Source organism: Nicotiana sylvestris, chromosome 1 (genome assembly GCF_000393655.2).
Source record: "Nicotiana sylvestris chromosome 1, ASM39365v2, whole genome shotgun sequence".
NCBI lineage: Eukaryota > Viridiplantae > Streptophyta > Magnoliopsida > Solanales > Solanaceae > Nicotiana > Nicotiana sylvestris.
This window is the reverse complement of record NC_091057.1, coordinates 107,665,865-107,686,405: the sequence shown is the minus strand read 5'-3', so window position 1 is coordinate 107,686,405 and position 20,541 is coordinate 107,665,865. Positions and strand designations below refer to the sequence as shown.

Genomic DNA, 20,541 nt, shown 5'->3' with positions numbered 1-20,541 from the left:
AAAACATGAGTCATTTTTTGTTATGGTGTGAAGTCATGTGTATTTTCTTGTAATTCTTTCAATATAATGGCTAATTAACCTAACCCTCTTTCAAATTTATTTATTTTATGAATATTCTCCTTATTTCAATTATATCCACCTTTGTTCCTCATCTTTTCACCATTCTTCCTTATTTTTTCACCTTCTTATTCATTTTTAACCTTTTTTCTTCAGTTCTCCATATGGGTTTCCTCGGAAAAAATTTCTCCCTCTCTTGTTTCCTCTAAAATAATTTATTCTATTTCTTGTTTTAGTCTTCTTTTATGTCTTATACATATAGTTGAAAGAACACCAATTTGAATCTTCTTATTAAACTCATCGCTTTGTAGAGAATAAAGTTGAATCTCTTGAACCTTCTTTGTGTAATCTGAGGTTAGAGAATGTAATTACTAGCCAATTAATTTTTTATTTGCAAAATTTTATTTTTGTCTAGTTTTTTTAATGTAATATAAGACGATTTTTAAGAAATGCAACACTATATGCCTTTTATGTATATTTTTAAGAGCCGCAAAGTGAATATTAATAAGGACTTATTCAATTGGAGTCTAGCATAAAGCACAATCACAATTAAACCTAAAATTAACACAGTACATTAGATATTATTTAGGCCAAAATTCCTAGAATTAGTTAGTCATCCGAAAGTAATACATCTGGAATAAACTACATAAAAAATTTCGTACAAACCATAAGTTAATATAGTTAGACAGACCCACCTTTAAGAGTCCAAAATATGATTTTAATATATAGGGGAATAGTTCAAGGGAGACACCAGATAGTTTAAGTAGGTAACCGATAAAAAAGTAATAGTTTAGGCAGGTTTTAAGTTAAGTTAATGAGCAATGTGTAATGCTAGGTGGCACGTTTTTTAGATAAATATGAGTGTGTACTAGACGCACCTCTAAAAATAAGCAATGACGAGTTTTTAATATGAAGGACAATATAATTTAGGGCATATTTTGGAGATACGAAATAGTTTAAGTAGGAATTGATGGTCACACAATTCAACATGGTGTTAGAGCATGAGATGGTCACGCAATACAAGTGTTAAGAGAAATTTTAGCTAGTTCATATGTTCAAAACTATCAATCGATCCAAAAGCACAATCTCCCTCTTGAGAGGAACCAAGCACTCCCATTATTTTTATGTTTCTTTTATAGCAGGCGAGATTGTGGTAACAGAATCCAATGTGCATTAGGATGAATGAAACAGAAAGCAACAAATAGTTAAATCTTCAATTTTGTTCTAAAATACACTAAAATGTGAGCTATTTGTAGAACAGATTATTCTACCGGTGCTTAAGTATGCGTATTCATCCTTTCCATCTCTTGAAATGTGATGGAAGAAAGTGGTAATATGTTGTAAGAAAAACGAAGAGGAAAAGAGTCGGGGGGAAAAAAAAAAGGAATGAGCAAAATCAGATATGGCCAGCGATAGGAACTAAATCAAAGTAACTCTAGAAAGTGATATATATCATAGGTTTATTTCACTGCATAGAAAGTACATAAAACACTCATATAGCATAATAACACGACTAACATGGTACATCCAATTGAAATACTACTATAAAAGAATCATAATTTCTACTCCTAGAGAAAGCATCCAATATGTTCTGCCAAACTATCTCCATGCCATGCCCACGCAGCAAACTTCATAGACCAAGATGGAAATCTCAAAACACAGTTGGGTACCTTCTAATAGAGCGAGCAGTATTATAATTACTCAAGGAGTAGCGGGTTTGTGTGGTGGAGAAAGTGAAGGAAAAGATATCTCTTTTGGTTTAGGAATTTCTGGGATTTCAGGCTTTGGCATAGCTGGGACTTCTGGCTTTGGAAGCTCTGGTAGTTTTGGCTTTGGTAGTTCCGGGATTTCTGGCTTTGGCACAATTGGTGCCTCGGGCTTTGGCAAAGTTGGAACTTCAGGATTTTTCATAGCTGGAGGAACCTCGGTCTTTGGCACTGTTGGGATTTCTGGCTTTTTCAGGGGAGGAAGCTCGGGTTTTGGCATTGCTGGGATCTCAGGCTTTGGCACAGCAGGAAGCTCAGGTTTTGGGGCAACTGGTAACTTAGGCTTGGGCACAGCTGGGATCTCAGGCTTTGGTAAAGTTGGTAACTCAGGCTTAGGGATAGATGGTAGCTCGGGCTTTGGCACAGTTGGTACTTCAGGTTTTGGCATAATAGGAATCTCAGGCTTTGGAACAGCTGGTATTTCAGGCTTTGGTATGGTTGGAAGCTCAGGCTTCGGCACAGTTGGGATCTCAAGCTTTGGCAAGGTTGGAACTTTAGGGAACTCTAGTTTAGGAATCTCGGGGAGGGGCGTCTCTAGAAGACGACGTGCGGTTGCTCCAGTTATCGGGCCATGGATGAAGCACAAGTTGAGAAATGCAAGCAGTAAGAGGGAGGATAGCTGGTAATGGTGAGCCATATTTCTGCAAATCCTAGAAGCTTAAAGAGAAATGTGTATGGAATCAATGAAACTCGGATATGTGCTATTCACTTTAAGTCTATTGCTATATATAGGTTTTAAATACATGCATAACAATAGTTTCAAGAATTTGTTTGTTACGTAAGGACCTAAGTAGTTGAACTTCCCATCCACTTGGCTTCAGGTCTGGTACTTTAAAAAGTCAATTTATTGGATTACCTAATAACATACTAATAGCCTGAACCTGTCACAAACACATATAGTAAGCTGGCAACCTGATAACATCTCTCAGCTTAGCTGTTTTCATTTCGTTAAAAAGAGAAATGTCCTGGGCTCACATTTACTGCCAATTTTTCATCTTGGTATGAACCTAATGGCTCTATCAATGGAGGACATGGACGGAAATTACAAATGTCAAAACAGAAAGAAACTGCTTCAGCTTGTTTTATCCAGCTAAAGGAGTAACTTTGTAACAGTTAATATGACCATTAGAGGATCCAACATGAGGAAATGGATGACAAGTACTATGGGGGGAAATCGAATACTTGCCAGATTAGTCACATATTACCTGTTATTGTTTTCCCTACCAGCTATTAGAATTGTAAGTATTATAAACACTTCAAGCCTAACAAATCTAAAGCAAAGGGACAAAGGAACTTGGTTTTACAAACACAAACTTACCATAACAGTGTAAACTTGGCATAAATTATTCTTTCTTACTCCGCATAAAATTACTGGTTGAGTTCAAATCAAACACTTTGAAAGTTTATACATGTTTCCAGGAAATGAAAAAAAAAATGCAATAGCTGAAATAATAGCATATTAATCATGATCAAGGGAAAGTTGCATTGCATATAAAAATTAGCCTCGACATTGAGACGGGTAAAAATAGATAGCAGAAAATTCTCTTGTTTCTTACAGTTGGCAAATAGAAAGCTCACACTTGACAGACATATTACATTTAGCCTTTCAGCAAAGGGAACAGTGAGAGTATTACAATTTGATACAAAAAACATAAACAGGGTATTCGAAGAGATTCAGCTCCAAAGTTACCGGATTTTAATTTATCCCCATCCTCAAAGATACAGTCTATATATTCATTTTAGCCACTCTCAAGTATCAACTCCCCTTCAGGCCTTTGACATTTAAGCCATGGGACTATTAACAACTTCACCAACAAACAGTTGATTCTTTCCTGGAAATAGAAATATGTATGCTGCTTCAGTAGTCAAAGAAATGAAAAAGGGGGGAAATAATTCAAAAGGTAACGGTTATTAAAATATAATTAAGTAAATAAAAGTGCATCATGCTTATGCTTTTAGATCAGATGATTACCCTATTTAATATGATATCAAAACTAGGAGAGGCCCTTGGTTCAAGTCTCATTGCTACCTATTGTAAGAAAAAGTTCACATATTTGGCTCCTTAAAAAAGAATCAAGCCCATATGTGAGGAGATGTGTTGAAGATATAATTATGTAAATAAAAATATATAATGTCTTGGACCACTTCACCTCATTGACTTAAAATTTTGGGTTGGAAACTCACATTCTTTCATATGGCATCATATCCAAACTCTGGTGACCTTTTGTAAATTCGTCTTCATATTTGTTTCTCTATCTACTCTATCGTTTTGGACATATATCCTTCTAACATCGGCCCGTCAAGCCACTCTAGGCTTCCCTCATCTCTCTCTCCGCTTCAGATCTACTCTTCAGCCTTCGCAGAAGAACTTATAAAAAGCAGCCAAAAAGATCTTTAATCCACCTTTAAACCATAGAGTAGAATCAAGTTACATATGCGGGATTGTGTTAAATTACACTTGTCATTCATTGGTTGCGTCAGGATTTACAATGATGTTTATGATGACCTAGCATACTCCACCTAATGCGTTAAGGTTTTGGGTTGAATGCAAAAAGATTCAACTAGAATTTTGATGTGCCTATTCCGACCAATCACTTGAACTACCAAACCACACCTAAAGACTTAAGCACCTCCATTACAGATCAGAAGCAATTTGCACTCCTTGAAATTTTAGGTAATTGTAAAGCCAGTCAATATTTAAAAATCACAAAAACGTAACCCTTGTCAATAGGACGTAAACTTAAAATAACATGAATATATTGGCCTCAAGTTGAATATGCTGGCAGAACTAACCAATTCAATTTTATTTTTTTTGTGGTAAAGGGTGAAACACCTTGAGCCGAGGGGATCAGGAACATCTTCACAAGGTAGGGATAAAGTCTGCATACACACACTACTCTTCCCAAACGCCATTTGTGGGATTACACTGGATTTTTTATTGCTGTTGTTGATAAAGGGTGAAACTACAAGAGCTGGCATAATATAATGTCAGATGCAAATGAATACTGGCACCTAATACAAATTCTGGCAAGCGACGGCCACTCATCAAAAAGAGACCTTCCCAATAGAGGACAATTATTCACAAAGTTCCCCAGCATATACAAAAAAATTTGGGCCAAATCAATTCCTGAAATACAACCAACCATTTTAAAAGATTCCAAAGCTTTAGAAGAATGGCATTCAAACGTTGGAAGACATCAACGTTACCATGCACCAGTATGAGCACATACAGAACATACAAAGTTTCAAGTGTCAAAAGTAACAAAACAAAAAGGTACCTGATAAACTTATTCAAGCAACACCATCAATTATGCAATGAAAATGTATCACACCAAGGAATGCCTTCCAGGGCAGAAAATGACAGAAGCTCAAAAACACATCTATGGAAGTTCAAGATCATCATTTCCTCGTGAGCTACGAAGAATTTTACTGGGAACCCTGCATAATTCATCCCGACGTAAACAAGGAATAATACCAAGTCATTCAGAATTCATAAAAGGCTAATCCTATGCTGTATATGAAGCAGCATTTAGTGAAATAGGATTCATTGCCAGAGCCACATCCGTAGCTAGATGATTGTAGCTTGAATTGATCAGCTTTTACCTAGTACCAAGAAACCCGCCATCTCTGCAAAGGAGTTACCCCAAGCTAGGCAAGAAATAAAATCTGTACTGTCACTGTTAGCTCACAAGTAATGAAGCAGATGCAGAGTTTTGGAAAAAACCCAAATCAAGAAGGCTACTGCTAAGAACAGACATTCAAACAGTCAGACGGTAGACAACTTACACCTCTGCATTCGATATGGCTGTAAAACAATTCAGTGGCTTCAATAACCTCTGCAGCAATGACTTATGGTTAGGAGAAGGAAGAAGGATATGATTGGACCTAGCTCAGTAGAAGGAGACACCGCCTCTCACACACATCAACACCTTTTTTTCTTTTTTTGGATGAATACATGAAAACACTATTACTGCATAAGCAAAAATTGCAGCAATATTAGTAGTTAAAGGATCCCTTTAACTATCCTCAAATGCTGGCATTTTAAACTGATAAGTTAGACTGAAGTTTCCTTTATTCTTGTTTCTAAGAAATAAAAGCACGGCAGAGAGGAGTGAACTGGATGTGGAAAATACAATACTACCTTCCCTCTGTGCATTCTCTTCAAAGAAATGCTAATTTGAAGTGTTTGTAATTTAGGTTGAAGTTATCTAATGGTGGTTGGGGACTATCATTCAGCTCAACCTCATGTTACCCACTTCAAGAACCAAAGTTTGGATGGAAAGAAGAATGAAATCAAGAACTTGAAACAAATTTCAAAACCACAAGTCAATCTCGAACATGGTTTAAAATGCAGTGGAGAATGAAAACAATAAGATGAACTAGCTACTAAAAGATCACATTAACTTAAAACCAGTATTAAGAGAGTGCTGACATATATAAAACAAAAGCTTTATGAGCCAGTCTCCCACAAATCCTGAAGGGAGCTAATAAAGACTCACATGCTGTCAGGTTTCAGCATTGTCTATATACACCAGCAACATAACAAACATAAAAGAATTGTCTTAATTATGCTAATAGGCTCTTATCTGTTTTCAAAACATTTTTCCAACACAGTCCACCAGATACTAGCAGGTACTATTGACCATATCTTCTTCTTCTTCTTCGTGCTCAAACCCTTATACTCCAGCTAGTCAGCAAGTCCTTTTTAGTCCTTACCTTGAATATATATTTAGGAACATGTGCGACACTTGGGAGGTGAGTGAAGAACGTATGAAGGTATGAGAATTTTCTTCATTCCTTCTCACACAGATAGCACCTGTTAGTTATGTGAAACCCTCTTCTTTGTAAATTGTCATGTGTCAAAAAAACCTCATTTGCTGCCAACCAAGAGAAATATTGCACTTTGAATGGAGCCTTAGTTTTCCAGATCTATCCCCATGGCCATTTTTGCCTAACCTTTTTTTGTTGTCAAAGCTTTTAAAAGATCTCAAATCAAGACTAGTAATCATGTATGAAGAGAGGGGCAAAAACTTATAAAAGTGTATGCGGAAAATAAGAGTTCTTTTATTTAAATGGAAGCTTAGCATTTGAAAATCAATAATCCTCTTAACCGATTTAAATTTGTTAACGTATTTTTAACAAGGGAAAAAAAATCAAAACTATAAGAATCCCTGAATCGTAGCCAAGGTTAAGATCCTGGACTTTTTGCTCCAAACAAGCAACAAGGGAACTTAACAGCTATCAGTTTCCTGAAATAAGTAGATAAATACTTGGTTTCAAGTTAACAGACTTCAAGACAGTAAAACTTGTGCTGCAAAACCGGAAAAAAAGAAGAAGCAGGTAAACAAGGCTCCCTCTGGAGGACCCATTCGATATCTTAAAAGATAGAAATGTAGGACGTTGAAGACAAATGATTTAGCTGTACGAAAAGAAAACCAAGATTACTGATGCTGTGATGCAGCATGGAGATCGGAGCAATAAGCTAATTATTGCAGCTACTTCAGCAAACTAGCAATACATTAACATTACAACGAAAACATCAAGGCCAATGCCCAAGTAGCTTTTCATTCTTACTAGAACATACAAAAAACAAAAGGAAGCTACAACTAGAACAAAAGAAGTGCCTTACTTCGCTAGGCAGCCTTGACCTTATCATCACCCACAGCATTGAGTATAGGAAGACTGCTTAGGAATTCATCAAGACCTTCAAAAAACTCAATTCCTTCAATGTTGCCATCCTCTCCCGTTCCATCTCCATTCCCTTGGCCCACCCCAGGTGCAGGAGGCTCTTCAACCTCATTACTGAACTCCACATTCAAATCCAACTTTCCAACGTCTTTTGTAACCCTCCCAGCTTGCCTTCTTGTGTTACTTGCAATACTTCTCTTGCTCGACTGAGCTGCCGTAACATTGGGCTTTTCTGCACACCCTTGAGCTGCTGAAATATCTTGCACATTGTCACCAGCATTCCCTACAACATTCTTTCCCTTATCAGATTGCTGTATCTTGGCTTTTTTTCTCCTCGTCCTTCTACTCTTTTTCTTCCCACTGTTCGCCTTCTTCTTCTTCTTATCACCCCTCCAATCCTCATCTGACTCCTCGCTCGACTCAGATAATTCCAAAAACACATCCTCAACAACATCATCGATATAAACCCTCGGAGCGGGGGGCTTTCTTACACCCCCATGTTTATTAAACACAGGTGCAAAAGGAGTCCAGCTCGAGATATTACCTTTATATTTCTTAAAAGTGTCCAAGGAAAATCCTAAAGGCATAAATCCCCAACAACAGAAATAAGCTTCTTTTCCCTCTATAATTGGCGGAGGCGACGCAATCTTTACAGCCTGAAACGCCCTCTTGCACTTTTGACACCTCAAAGTACAATCCACATACTCTAAAGGATACTCATACATCACATAACAATAAGGACATGCAGTCCAGAAACTAGGAACAACATGACTCGACGCACCTACACCCCCCTCTTTTCCCTTCACATTGTTGTTACTAGTACTAGCAGAACGATTTTGATTGTTCCCTAACAAACTCTCAGTGTTCACATTGTTGTTACTAGTACTAACAGAATGATTTTGATTGTTCCCAAACAAACCCTCAAAGTTCACATTTTTACTAGTACTAGCAGAGTGATTTTGATTATTCCCAAACAAACCGTCATTGTTCACATTGTTACTATTACTAGCAGGCTGATTCTGATTGTTCCCAAACAAACCCTCATTGTTCACATTACTAGTACTAGCAGAATTATTTTGACTATTCCCAAACAAAGCCTCAAAGTTCACATTTTTACTTGTAGTAGTAGCAGAGTAATTTTGGTTGTTACCCATCAAACCCTCATTTCTTTGTGGCGCCTGTTTATTACCTTGCTGCTGTTCTACAGAAGCTACTTGCTGCTGCTGCCCTCTTCTTGACTCTACAGAAGCTACTTGTTGCTGTTGCCCTCTTCTTGACTCTACAGAAGCTGCTTGCTGCTGTTGCCCTCTTTTTGACTCCACAGAAGCTACTTGCTGCTGTTGCCCTCTTGACCCAAAGGTAAAAGGGTTTTGTTGTTCTCTGTCTGGACTTAGCATAGTAGAGCTTACTACTGGCTGCTGTGTTTGGTTTCTGCCCAGAAATGTTACAGTCTGTTGCTGCTCTCTACTACTCAAGCTGGACACAGAACTCACTGACTGCTGCTGCATTTGTGGGTCTTGAAGAAATGCCACTGTCCGCTGCTGCTCTCTGCTTGAACTCACTGGATGTGACTGTGCCTGTTGAAAAAGCACAGAACTTGGTTGCTGCATGAAACCAATGGGGTTATTATTAGGCGGAGGAGAAGTAGCAACAGGATTAAGGTTAATAAAAAACCCAATTTCTTTATCATAAACACTTCTCCTGAACGCATTCGAAAGAACAGACCAAGCATCAAGTACGAGCCGGAAAGCATGATCTGAGAAAGGGAAACTATTCTTCTGAGGGTTTAAAAGGAGAGCGAGCCGACGGTACTGATTAGCTACGAGCTCAGAATCATGTGTTTGGTTTAAAGGGATTTGGAGAATGGAGTAGTAATCAAGGTGCTGGTTGTTGATCCGCTTGTCGCCGGCGATTAGGGTATCGACTATGGCGAGGACTTGGTCAGCGGGTAAAAGGGTCGGGTCGGATTCACGTGCTCGGGTCGCGAATGATTTGGACCCGACTAGGTCACGGTTAGTTAATAGCTTCTCGGCTATTGATAGCCACCGTAACGCCTCCGCTCTCGGCGTGTTTCCGGCGCCGTTGATGAAAAATGGATGTTCCATTTTGGATTATTTTTTTCAACTTAGTTTTTTTTGGAAAGAAGAAAATGAAGTGAAGAGAGAGAAAGGGAAGTGTTGTACTACAAACTCCGACGAAGAAGGACAGGAGTTAGATGTAAAATGACATAATAGCACGTGTTTTAAGGAGGAAATTTGGGGTAGATGAGGGGGTAAGAAGGTAACTTTAATGATATTACTGTGGTAAAACGTGGATTTGTTTGTTCCTCATAGTAGCTAATCTGTTATGATATTTTTGAATGGGATTTCGGGGATAACTGTTTAGATTCATGGAAATGAGAAGTATAGTTACAAGATTTCTTTGTAAGATTCGCACTTGGCATTCATGCACTAGATAGTTACTGTTGAAAAGTAAAGTGAGTTTGATGAAGTTTTGTCTTACAACATAATTACACTTCAACTATGAGCGTTGTACACTTGGCAGCTAAAGAGTCGAAGCAAAAAGGACAATTTTTTACTCCATCCCTCTCATTTCGTAAGATATACAGTACTTCCCTTTTTAATAATGTCTTAAAAATATGTACTTCATTTCTCTTTTTTGAATTTACCTAGCGTTTGGTCATAAATTTACAAATTTATTTAAAAAAGTTTAATTTGGGTAAAATTTGGTTTGAAAATTATTTTGAACATAATTTTCTAAACATATTTCACTATTTTTGTTTTGGAAAAACATGAAACATGACTTATACCCACAAGTTCTAAAAACTATCACAAATACTCAATACTACTTTCATCAATAACATTCATTATATTATAGCAAACCATAGTTCTGAACATAAATAAATTTGGTGCAAAATTATTATTTTTATAATGAACTACATAATGCACTATTAGATGATCGAGAAGACAAAACAATATTGTTACAAAATAATAAATGGTGGGCTCTTTTATAAAATACAAAAGTTTGGGCAATTTTTTAAAAATGTAATAGTAATATTTTGGGTCAAAACCCGCTCTTCAGTTGGTTTTGGGATTTGGGTTTTGGGAATTTGCCAAAATATGGATAATATTTATAAACAAATATGTATTTGCCAAAAAAATCCAAATAAATTTTGACAAAATTTATGACCAAACAGGTCCTTAATCTCTGCTTCCTGCTGTATCTTAAGGATATCACTTGTTGAACTTTCTTGATATAAAAGCTAATTGTTATATATTAAAAGAAAAAATTAAGATGTGTGTAGCTCTCACAACCACTCATTTCAAAAGAGTAATTTTAATACTTTGCATAGGTTTGTCTTTCATAGTTTCATGTCAAAAGTATTTTTCTTTTGAATTATGTAATCTATCAATTTTAAATTCTCCACGTGATCAAATAAGCATTGAGATTCTGTGTTTATGAAGAGAATTGTTTCTTGTTCCAATTATCCTTCCTCTTTCATTTGCAAACCAAAAGAAAGAAAGAGAAAATTATTTCCTTTTCCTCTCTTCTTTTCCCTAGTTGTTTTTTTTTTAAATATAGGTTCATTCACATGATGGAGGAATTTAGGAAAGACTCCTAATATGTATATTTATCAAAAATAATAATTACATGGAGGAGGACATAGACCTTAGCCTCCTAAATATTCTGAAGGTTGGATATTTTCACCTTAGTAGTCATTTGCACATAAAAATGATATGTTAGCTATTGAGTATCACCGTTACGGATGGATTGAAAAACATCAAGGCAACAGTATATTATATACATATTAGGAACCAGCAAAACAAGATCAAAAAATCAGCTAACATCATAAATGAACATGTTCTTCATCTTCCTGTATCTGAAATTTGGGAGCTCATCAAATTCAAGCTTCATTGAAGCTCTAACTTTAGGAGGCAGGAAAGTAGCTTCATTGATGATAGAAAAAGTTTTGGATTCTTCTCTCATATTGGCTAGTAAGTCACCGGTACAATTACCTTCTCTAAAGAAATGCATGAAGGTAAAATTTCCAGCATTATATATATTAATAATCTGCTCAATGATTTGATTGATTTGCCATGGTGGATCAAGCTTTTCATTGATGATATTTATGAGCAAAAGAGAGTCATATTCTACCACTATATTAGATAGGCCAGCACTTAAGCAAATTTTCATTTCTTTCAGCATAGCATTGGCTTCAACAGTGTTGTTACTACACTGCCCTATCATATTCTACAAAGGCGTGAATCATAGATCCACTATGATCTCTGATAATTCCACCACCACCAGAGGATCCACGATTACTTTAACTGCATCCATCGATATTTAGTTAAATAAATTTTGGACATGTCTAAACTACCAAATAGTTTAAGCCATTCTCAATCAGATTACGCTTTGCTAGCCAAGAATTGGGAAGTTGTAAGTAAGAAAATTAAACTTTGAAGATCAAAGAGATGAGATTATTGACTTGATTAATGATATACGAGGATGACATCCTTTTATCATCAAACCTAGTCTTTCATCTGTTTTTCCAAATTTTCCAACAAATAGCAGTTGGTAGACACTGTAACATGCAAGTGTGATTCTCATTTGTTTTCCTTTAGTAGTTTACCAGTTCATAGTAGACATCCTAAGCTGGCCATGAACATATTTTATACCACAAGTATTACAAAAGAAGTTCCAAACCTATGAAGGAATCTGCCCTTCAATCAAGAGATGTACTGTGGTTTCAATCTTGTGACTAGTGCAACAACTACAAATAGATGAAAGATAGATCCCAACTCTCTTAACTGCATCATCAGTGGGGATTTTGTTCTAAAGAGCCCTCGTCATAAAGAAAGAGATCTTAAAAGGAACTTTTTTGTGCCAATTCTTAGAGTAAGATAAAGTACTAATGTCCTTCTTTCTTACTAGATGGTACTGAATTTTCCTGATGCCTCAGGGGTCCAAATAGGTTAGTCTCTCTTATCTGGGGAGAAGTCAATATTCAAAATATAATTGACCACATTCCGAGGGAGGGTTCTTCTAAGTTTATACTGCTTTCAATTATTACTTATGTAGAAGTCATTTACTGAAACTTTCTTAGGAGTTTTTTAGTTCTGCACAAGGTTAGAAATAGGGCCAAGACCCGTCCAGTTGTCCCACAAGAAGGAGACATATCCTTTTCTAATATTCCATAGAATACAAGTCTCGACAATGTGTTTGTTGTCCATCAACCGTTTTCATATATGTGATGGGCTAGAGGACCACTTCTTTGCAACCGGATGGTACCTCTTACAATATTTGGCTTCCAAGAAGAGCTTTAAGCTCTAAAATTCCATCATAATTTAGCAGATAAAGTATTACAAATGTCATTTAGGGACCTGAAATCAGCACCACCCTCATTAGTTGGTAAGCACAGATCAGACTAGGCACACCAATGTTTCTTCTTTCTATCCCCATCTATATCCTAGAAGAAATCAACAATTATCTAGCAGTTGCCATCTCACAAAATTGGCCCATTCGCCAACTTCACGTAAAAAATGCCTTCCTCCGGAGAAGGGTGTGGAGTCTCGCTTTCCCTGCTGCTCCCCCTGCCAGTGTGTTCGCATCGATGAAGGTTTAAAGCCTCTTTTTTATTTGTTCTAGAGTAGTCTTTGTCAGATGGATAAATGATAGTAGGTGGATAGGTAAAGCATGAAGGACAGGTTTAATCAGGACAACTTTTCCACCATAGGACAACAATCTTCATTGCCATCCTTGTAGTCTCTTAGCTACCTTAGTCACCATATTATTGAAATAAATAATTTTTTCATCCCAAAGTAAATGGGCATCTTAGATATTGCATAGGAAATTGAGACTGGTTAAAGCTAGTGATATCTCTGATCGAGGATATCCTAGGATCATCATCTCCACAGGGAACATAAAAGTCAGACTTGCTTTTGTTAATCAGTTGTCGAGAGATTTATTTATACTTTCCAAGCTTATACATCAAGAGTCTAATTGACTGAGGATCACATGAGGAGAACAAAATAATATCATCTGCATAATATAAATGAGATATGTTAGGTCCATTAATATCAATTGTGAAAGGGACAAAGTTATTATGTATTAGAGAATTCATCATTTTTGTGAAAAGTTCAGCTCCTATGACAAATAAAGAAGGAAAAAGGGGATCTCCCTGTTTTATGCCTCTGCTGGAGTTAAAAAATCCATGTATGACTCCATTAATATTAACTGAGTACCAGATATTGTTGATGAGACTGCAAACACCGTTAATCCATTTTTCAGAAAATCCAAAATGTTTGAGAATTTTGCACAGATATTCCCATGATACTCTATCATAGGCTTTAGTCATATCCAGTTTAATAACTACATTTCCATGTGGGGAAGGTCTTGTGATATTATTGACCATGTCTTGAGTCAACATAATATTCTTAGTGATTGATCTTCCTTTGATTAAGCATGTTTGATTAGGAGACACCAATTTGTACATAAAATGACAAAGTCTTTAGTTCATCGGTTTGGAGATAAATTTTACTAAGAAATTACTCAAACTAATTAGTCTTAATTCAGTGAAAGTTTGATGATAGTCCACTTTAGGAATTAAGACCAAGTTAGTATGAGTGATTGATCTTAGAATTTGAGTACCTTGCAAAAAAATCAATAACCATTAACAATAAATCATCCTTGATAATATCCTAACAACTATGATAGAATTTTCCAAATATCCCATCAAATCCTAGGATACTTTGGGAACTTGTCACGCATCAACCTCGGGGAGCGCGACCGGCGCTCAACCGAGATACTCCGGTCAAGCAAGCCTACTTGATGTCTTCTACCCATGTGACGACCCGACCAATTGTATCATGAGTTACCATTCTATTTCCTCCATTTATGCTTCTTATTGCTTTGTTTATCGGTTCTATATGTGATCGGGTTGGTTGGCTCGGGTTCGGAAAGGATTTGGTAAGGTTTGAGACACTTAGTCTCTTTTGAGGAAGCTTAAGTTGGAAACATAAACTGAATATTGACTTATGCGAATTTGGTGTTTTGATGTTGTTTTGAGCATTCTGAAGGTTGGAACAAGTTTGAATGAGGTTATGGGATATGTTGGTATGTTTGGTTGAGGTCCTTGGGGCCTCGGGTGAGTTTCGGGTGGTCAATCGAACCATTTCATGATGTTTGGAATTGCAGAAAAACTGCTGAAGTGTTGCAGAGAATTAGACCTTCGCATTCTCGAGTAGGTCCTCACGTTCGCGAAGGGTTAGCTGGAGAAGGATGAGATTTTAGCCTTCGCGTTCGTGAGGAAGGCTCCGCATTTGCGAAGGGCTGGATGTTTATGCATCACGTTCGCGAGGGAAGCTCCGCGTTCACGTAGAGGAATTTGGTTAGCTGGGCTTGAGGTGTTTTATTCATTGTGTTCGCGAGAGAGGTAACATGATCGTGAAGGGTCAAGCTGAGGAGCCATCGCATTCGCGATGGGCAGGTCACGATCGCGAAGAAGAATTTCTGGTCAAAGTTATTTTGTGCTTCGCAAACGCGAGGCGTTGACCGCGTTCACGAAGAAGGAAATGAGGCCTGGGCAAAATGTTTAAATAGTCCTCTTGTCCGCGATTTTGGGGTTTATTTCCACCATTTTTGAGCGTTTTGGAGATTTTTGAAAAGGATTGAAGAGGGATTCAAGGGGAATGACTTGGAGGTAAGATTCATGGACTTAAAACTCGATTCTAATGTGAAATCTACCTAACTAATCATTGAAATTAAGCCTAAAATTGAAGAACTAGGGCTTAAAATTGGAGACTTAGAGTTTGGGATTTTAGGGGTCATTTGTGGTTGGATTTTGATGCTTTTGGTATGAATGAACTCGGGGAGTTATAAGGAATCCAATGATGTGATTTTTACCAGAATCCGATACGTGGGCCTGGGGTCAGGTTTTGGTAATTTCGGAATTTGTGTTTTAAATTGAATATTTTTGATTGGACTTCGTTCCCTTAGCATATTTTGACGTTGTGATTCTGATTTTGGATAGATTTGACGCGAGTGGAGGCCGATTCGAGGGCAAAGGCATCGCAGGCTAGAGTTTGGACTCGTTTGAGGTAACTAACCATTGTAAATCTGGAACTGAGGGTACAAAACCCCGGTATTCGAATTGTTTTGATAAATGCGGTGACGCACATGCTAGGTGACGAGCGTGTGGGCGTGTACCGATAGGTATTGTGACTTGGTCCATCCCGTAGCAACTATTAAGCTACGTATTTGATTTGAAACCTTATGATATTCAGTACTTTAGTCATTATACTGCATTATGGGCTGTATGCCATGTTTGGGGCCTTGTGCCGACATGTTGAAACCCTTAGGGGAATTTTTACTGTTTTTCCTCACTTTACTTGTTTGAAAGCATATCCTCAGTCATGTTTTACCTGTTTATTGTTCAAAACTGGTTTTATCACTCTACTTCTTAAATGTGAGGATTGTTTGGACTGAGTTCCCTAATTTCTACTGTTATGCCCGAGAGACTGTGAGGTTAATGACTGAGAGAGGTTGAGAACCTAAAGGTGAGGATATTTATATATGTATGAATTATGGATCGGGCTAGCGATACTTATATGGATCGAGCAGCACGCCGTAGCGATATATATATTGGATCGGGATACGCGCCACAGCGATCTGATGCTTGGGCTATAGGAGCCCCTCCGGAGTATGTACACCCCAGTGAGCGGATTCGACTATAAACTATAGATTGGGCTACATGCCGCAACGGTTACTATGCTTATTACTATTATGAGATATTAATGAGCCTGAGTGCTGAGTGTGAGTACTGAATGGCGAGAGCTGAGTCATAAGTGACTAAAAGGCTATCCGAGAGGCCATATTCTGAGTGATATCTTGCCCGAGGGGCCCATTTATGATATTTTCACTACTTTCACTCATCTTTTTAAAATAAGCCTCTGTTGATGAATTGCTAAGTAAATGATTTCAAGTATTCCAAATGAAACTGGAGATTTTATGACGAAACTTGTTTTAAACTATAGAGTTTGATCCATTATCCTGTTGTTTACTCCTTTATATGATTTTATCTGCTCGTCACTACTTTCACACCTTATTTACTTTAGTTACTTACTGAGTTGTCATACTCACGTTACTCCCTGCACCTTGTGTGTAGATCCAGGTGCCCGAGCAACAGAGTGAGGGTCCTCAGCTTATCTAGAGTTTGCCGGAGATTGCAAGGTAACTGCATGGCGTTCGCAGCCCTGCTTTCTTCCTCTATCCTTGTTTTACCGCATTTTAGACTTTTTTTGTATCAGACAGTCATATTTGTATATGTTAGAGGCTCTAGACTTATAACACTAGATGTTTAGGCTGTGTTGGTTTAACATTGTATTGATTTCCACACCTTTTGGCTGTTTATGCACTTTTTATGAAACATTGAGGCTTTAAACTTGTGTTAGAAAAATGGTTTTATAAAAGGAATTTGTTGTAGTTAATGGTTTGGGTTGGCTTGCCTAGTAATGTGATAGGCGCCATCACGACCGAGTATTTGGGGTCGTGACAAGTTGGTATCAGATCCTAGATTACATAGTTCTCGCGAGTCATGAGCCGGTTTAGTAGAGTCTCGCGGATTGGTATGGAGACGTCTGTACTTATCCTCGGGAGGCTGCAGAACCTTTAGGAAAAACTTCACATTCTTGGAATTCTTGTCGTGCGAATCTGTTGATCCGAGTACTAAATTTCTGTTATTCCATTCTCTCACAGATGGTGAGGACACATGCTAATGCAGGATGGACGACCACCAGTACCACCAGCAGGGGCCACTAGAGGCCGAGGACGCGGTCGAGGCCGAGGTAGGGGTAGAGTATCTAGGGCATCACCTGCAGATCCACCAGCTGCCCCAGTTCAGGATCTGGTCCCAGTTCTGGACGCTACAACAACACCAGTTCAGGCACCAGTTGTGCCCATTGTGATTCCAGGCCTTCATGAGGCTTTAGCTCAGATTTTATCAGTGTGTACCGGTCTGGCTCAGGCGATCTCAGTTACTATGGTCGCAGCTACTTCTCAGGCCGAGGGAGGCACCCAGACTCCCGTTGCTCGCATACCTTAGCAGGTTGTGAAGGGACTTCAGACACCGGTGGCACCTCCAGTCCAGCCGATTGCACCAGATCAGGAGTATGTGGTTCCAATTATGCCGGATGACGAGTAGCGTTGACTAGAGAGGTTTGACTAACTTCAGCCTCTGACTTTCAGCAGTGCAGAAGGCGAGAATGCCTAGAGTTTCTTGGATAAGTGTCAGAGGATGCTTCGTACAACGGGTATTCTAGAGACCAGTGGTGTAGTATTCACTACCTTTCAGTTTTCTAGGGCTGCCTTCACTTGGTGGGAGGCATATGAGAGGTGTAGGCCTGTTGGTGCAGCGCCCCTTACCTGACATCAGTTCTCTGTTCTCTTTCAGGAGAAGTATGTGCCACAGTCTCGCTGAGAGGAGCTGCGCAGGCAGTTCGAGCAGTTGCGTCATGGAGAGATGACTGTGACGCAGTATGAGATGCGGTTCTCTGAGTTAGCTCATCATGCGACCTGGTTGGTTCCCACAAATCGAGAGAGGATCAGGAGGTTTGTTGATGGCCTCACATATGAGCTTCGAATTCTCATGACTAGGGAGAGGGTGACAAATTCTACTTTCGAGGAGGTTGTTGACATCGCCCGTGAGATTGAGTCGGTTCGCCACCAGGAGCGAGAGGAGAAGGAGGCCAAGAGGCCTCGGGGATCTAGTAGCTTTAGTAGTGCTCCTTCAAGGGGTCAGTTCTAGCAGGGCAGAGGCCGTCCATTCAGGTAGGCTCAGTCAGCTCGCCCAGTTATCGTGGGCATCATTGGGTCATGGACCTCACAGTTCTCATCAGAGCCATTCATCACTCAGTGCTCTTCTAGCCCAGAGTTCATCCCGTGCTCCATCGGTTCAGGGTTCTTCCATGCCAGGTCCTTCTACTGATCATTCAGGTGCCAGGGGTTCCCTTCAGTCCCCATCTCCAGCACCGGGGAGTTGTAATGAGTATGGAGAGTTTGGGCATATGAGGAGGCAGTGTCCTCATCTTTATAATGGTGTTTCTCAGCAGAGGGGTTAGCCCTCGACTTCTGATCTAGTCACTTCACCACCCACCCAACTAGCTAGGGTTGGAGGTCAGTCATCAAGGGGTCGCCCTAGAGGGGAAGGTCGATCAGGTGGTGGTCAGGCTCATTTCTATGCCCTCCCAAGTAGACCAGATGTTGCTGCTTCAGATGCTGTGATTTCAGGTATTGTTTCAGTCTGCCACAGAGATGCCTCTGTATTATTTGATCCGGTTCCACCTTATCTTATGTGTCATCATCCTTTGCTCGTTATTTGGGTACGCCCTGTGAGGGTTTTGTTTCACCTGTTCATGTATCTACCCTAGTGGGCGATACTGTTGTTGTAGACCGTGTGTACTAGTCATGTGTGGTGACTATTGGGATGTCTGGAGACACGAGTGGATCTTTTACTATTATGTATGGTGGATTTTGATGTTATTTTAGGCATGGATTGGTTATCTCCGTGTCATGCTATTCTAGACTGTCATGCTAAGATAGTGACATTGGCTATACCGGGTGTGCCACAGATTGAGTGTCGAGGTTTGACTAATTATGTTCCCAGTAGAGTAATCTCATTCTTGAAAGCCCAACGTATGGTTGGGAAGGGTTGTCTTTCGTATCTAGCTTTTGTGAGGGATGTCAGTGCAGAGACTCCCAGTATTGATTCTGTTCCAGTTGTTAGGGATTTTCCCGATGTGTTTCCTGCAGACCTGTCGGGCATGCCACCGGACAGTGATATTGATTTTGGTATTGACCTGGTGCTGGGCACTCAGCCTATTTCTATTCCGCCGTATCATATGGCACCAACAGAGTTGAAGGAGTAAAAGAAGCAACTTCGGGAACTCCTCGATATTCAGCCCAGTGTTTCACCTTGGGGTGTGTGAGTCCTATTTGTGTAGAAGAAGGATGACACTATGAGGATATGCATTGATTATAGGCAATTGAACAAAGTAACAGTTAAGAACAAGTATCCTTTGCCTCGTATTGATGATTTATTCGACCAACTTCAGGGAGCGAGAGTGTTTTCCAAGATTGATCTCCATTCAGGTTATCACTAGTTAAAGATCAAGGACACGGATATTCTTAAGACAACTTTCAGGACCCGATATGGTCATTATGAGTTCTTAGTGATGTCTTTTGGGCTGACCAATACCCCAACAACGTTCATGCATTTGATGAACAACGTGTTCCGGCCTTATCTCGGCTCGTTTTTCATAGTCTTCATTGATGATATTTTGGTGTATTCGCGTAGTCAAGAGGAGCACGCGGAGCATTTGAGAGTTGTGTTGTAAAGATTGAGGGAGGAGAAACTTTATGCAAAATTCTCCAAGTGTGAGGTTTGGCTCAGTTCAGTGGCTTTCTTGGGGCACGTGGTGTCCAGCGATGGTATTCAGGTTGATCCGAAGAAGATAGAGGCAATTCAGAGTTGGCCCAGACCGTCCTCAGCCATAGAGATTCGCAATTTTCTTGGTTTGACAGGCTATTATTGTCGGTTTGTTTAGGGATTCTCGTCTATGGCATCGCCCTTGACCAAGTTGACTTAGAAGGGTGCTTCATTTGTATGGTCGGACGAGTGTGAGGAGATCTTTCAAAAGCTCAAGATAGCTCTGACCACAGCTCCAATATTAGTTTTTCCATAAGCTTCAGGTTCATATACCGTGTATTGTGATGCTTCGAGAGTTGGTTTGGTTGTGTATTGATGCAGGAGCGTAGAGTTATTACTTATGCTTCTCGTCAGTTGAAGCCCCATGAGAAGAACTACCCCGTTCATGATTTAGAGTTAGCTGCCAGAGTTCACGCGTTGTAGATTTGGAGGCATTACTTGTATGGTGTGTTTTGTGAGGTGTTTACTGATCATCGTAGCCTCCAGCACTTGTTCAAACAGAAGGATCTCAATTTGAGGCAGCAGAGGTGGTTGGAGTTGCTTAAGGAT

At 39.2% G+C, this 20,541-nt stretch overlaps 2 protein-coding genes across 2 annotated transcripts; both read right to left on the bottom strand.

The window, feature by feature from the left end:
* Window positions 1–1,758: 1,758 nt before the first annotated feature.
* On the bottom strand, window positions 1,759–2,460 carry LOC104210400 (protein PELPK1-like). The gene has a single exon (XM_070151408.1). It carries the CDS (start codon window positions 2,458–2,460, stop codon window positions 1,759–1,761), a length of 702 nt encoding a protein of 233 aa, XP_070007509.1.
* A 4,738-nt stretch (window positions 2,461–7,198) lies between these two features.
* LOC104210397 (uncharacterized) lies at window positions 7,199–9,963 on the bottom strand. Its single transcript, XM_009759292.2, has one exon. The coding sequence runs from the start codon at window positions 9,614–9,616 to the stop codon at window positions 7,457–7,459; it is 2,160 nt and encodes a 719-aa protein (XP_009757594.1). The 5' UTR covers window positions 9,617–9,963; the 3' UTR covers window positions 7,199–7,456.
* Between the last annotated feature and the right edge of the window lie 10,578 nt (window positions 9,964–20,541).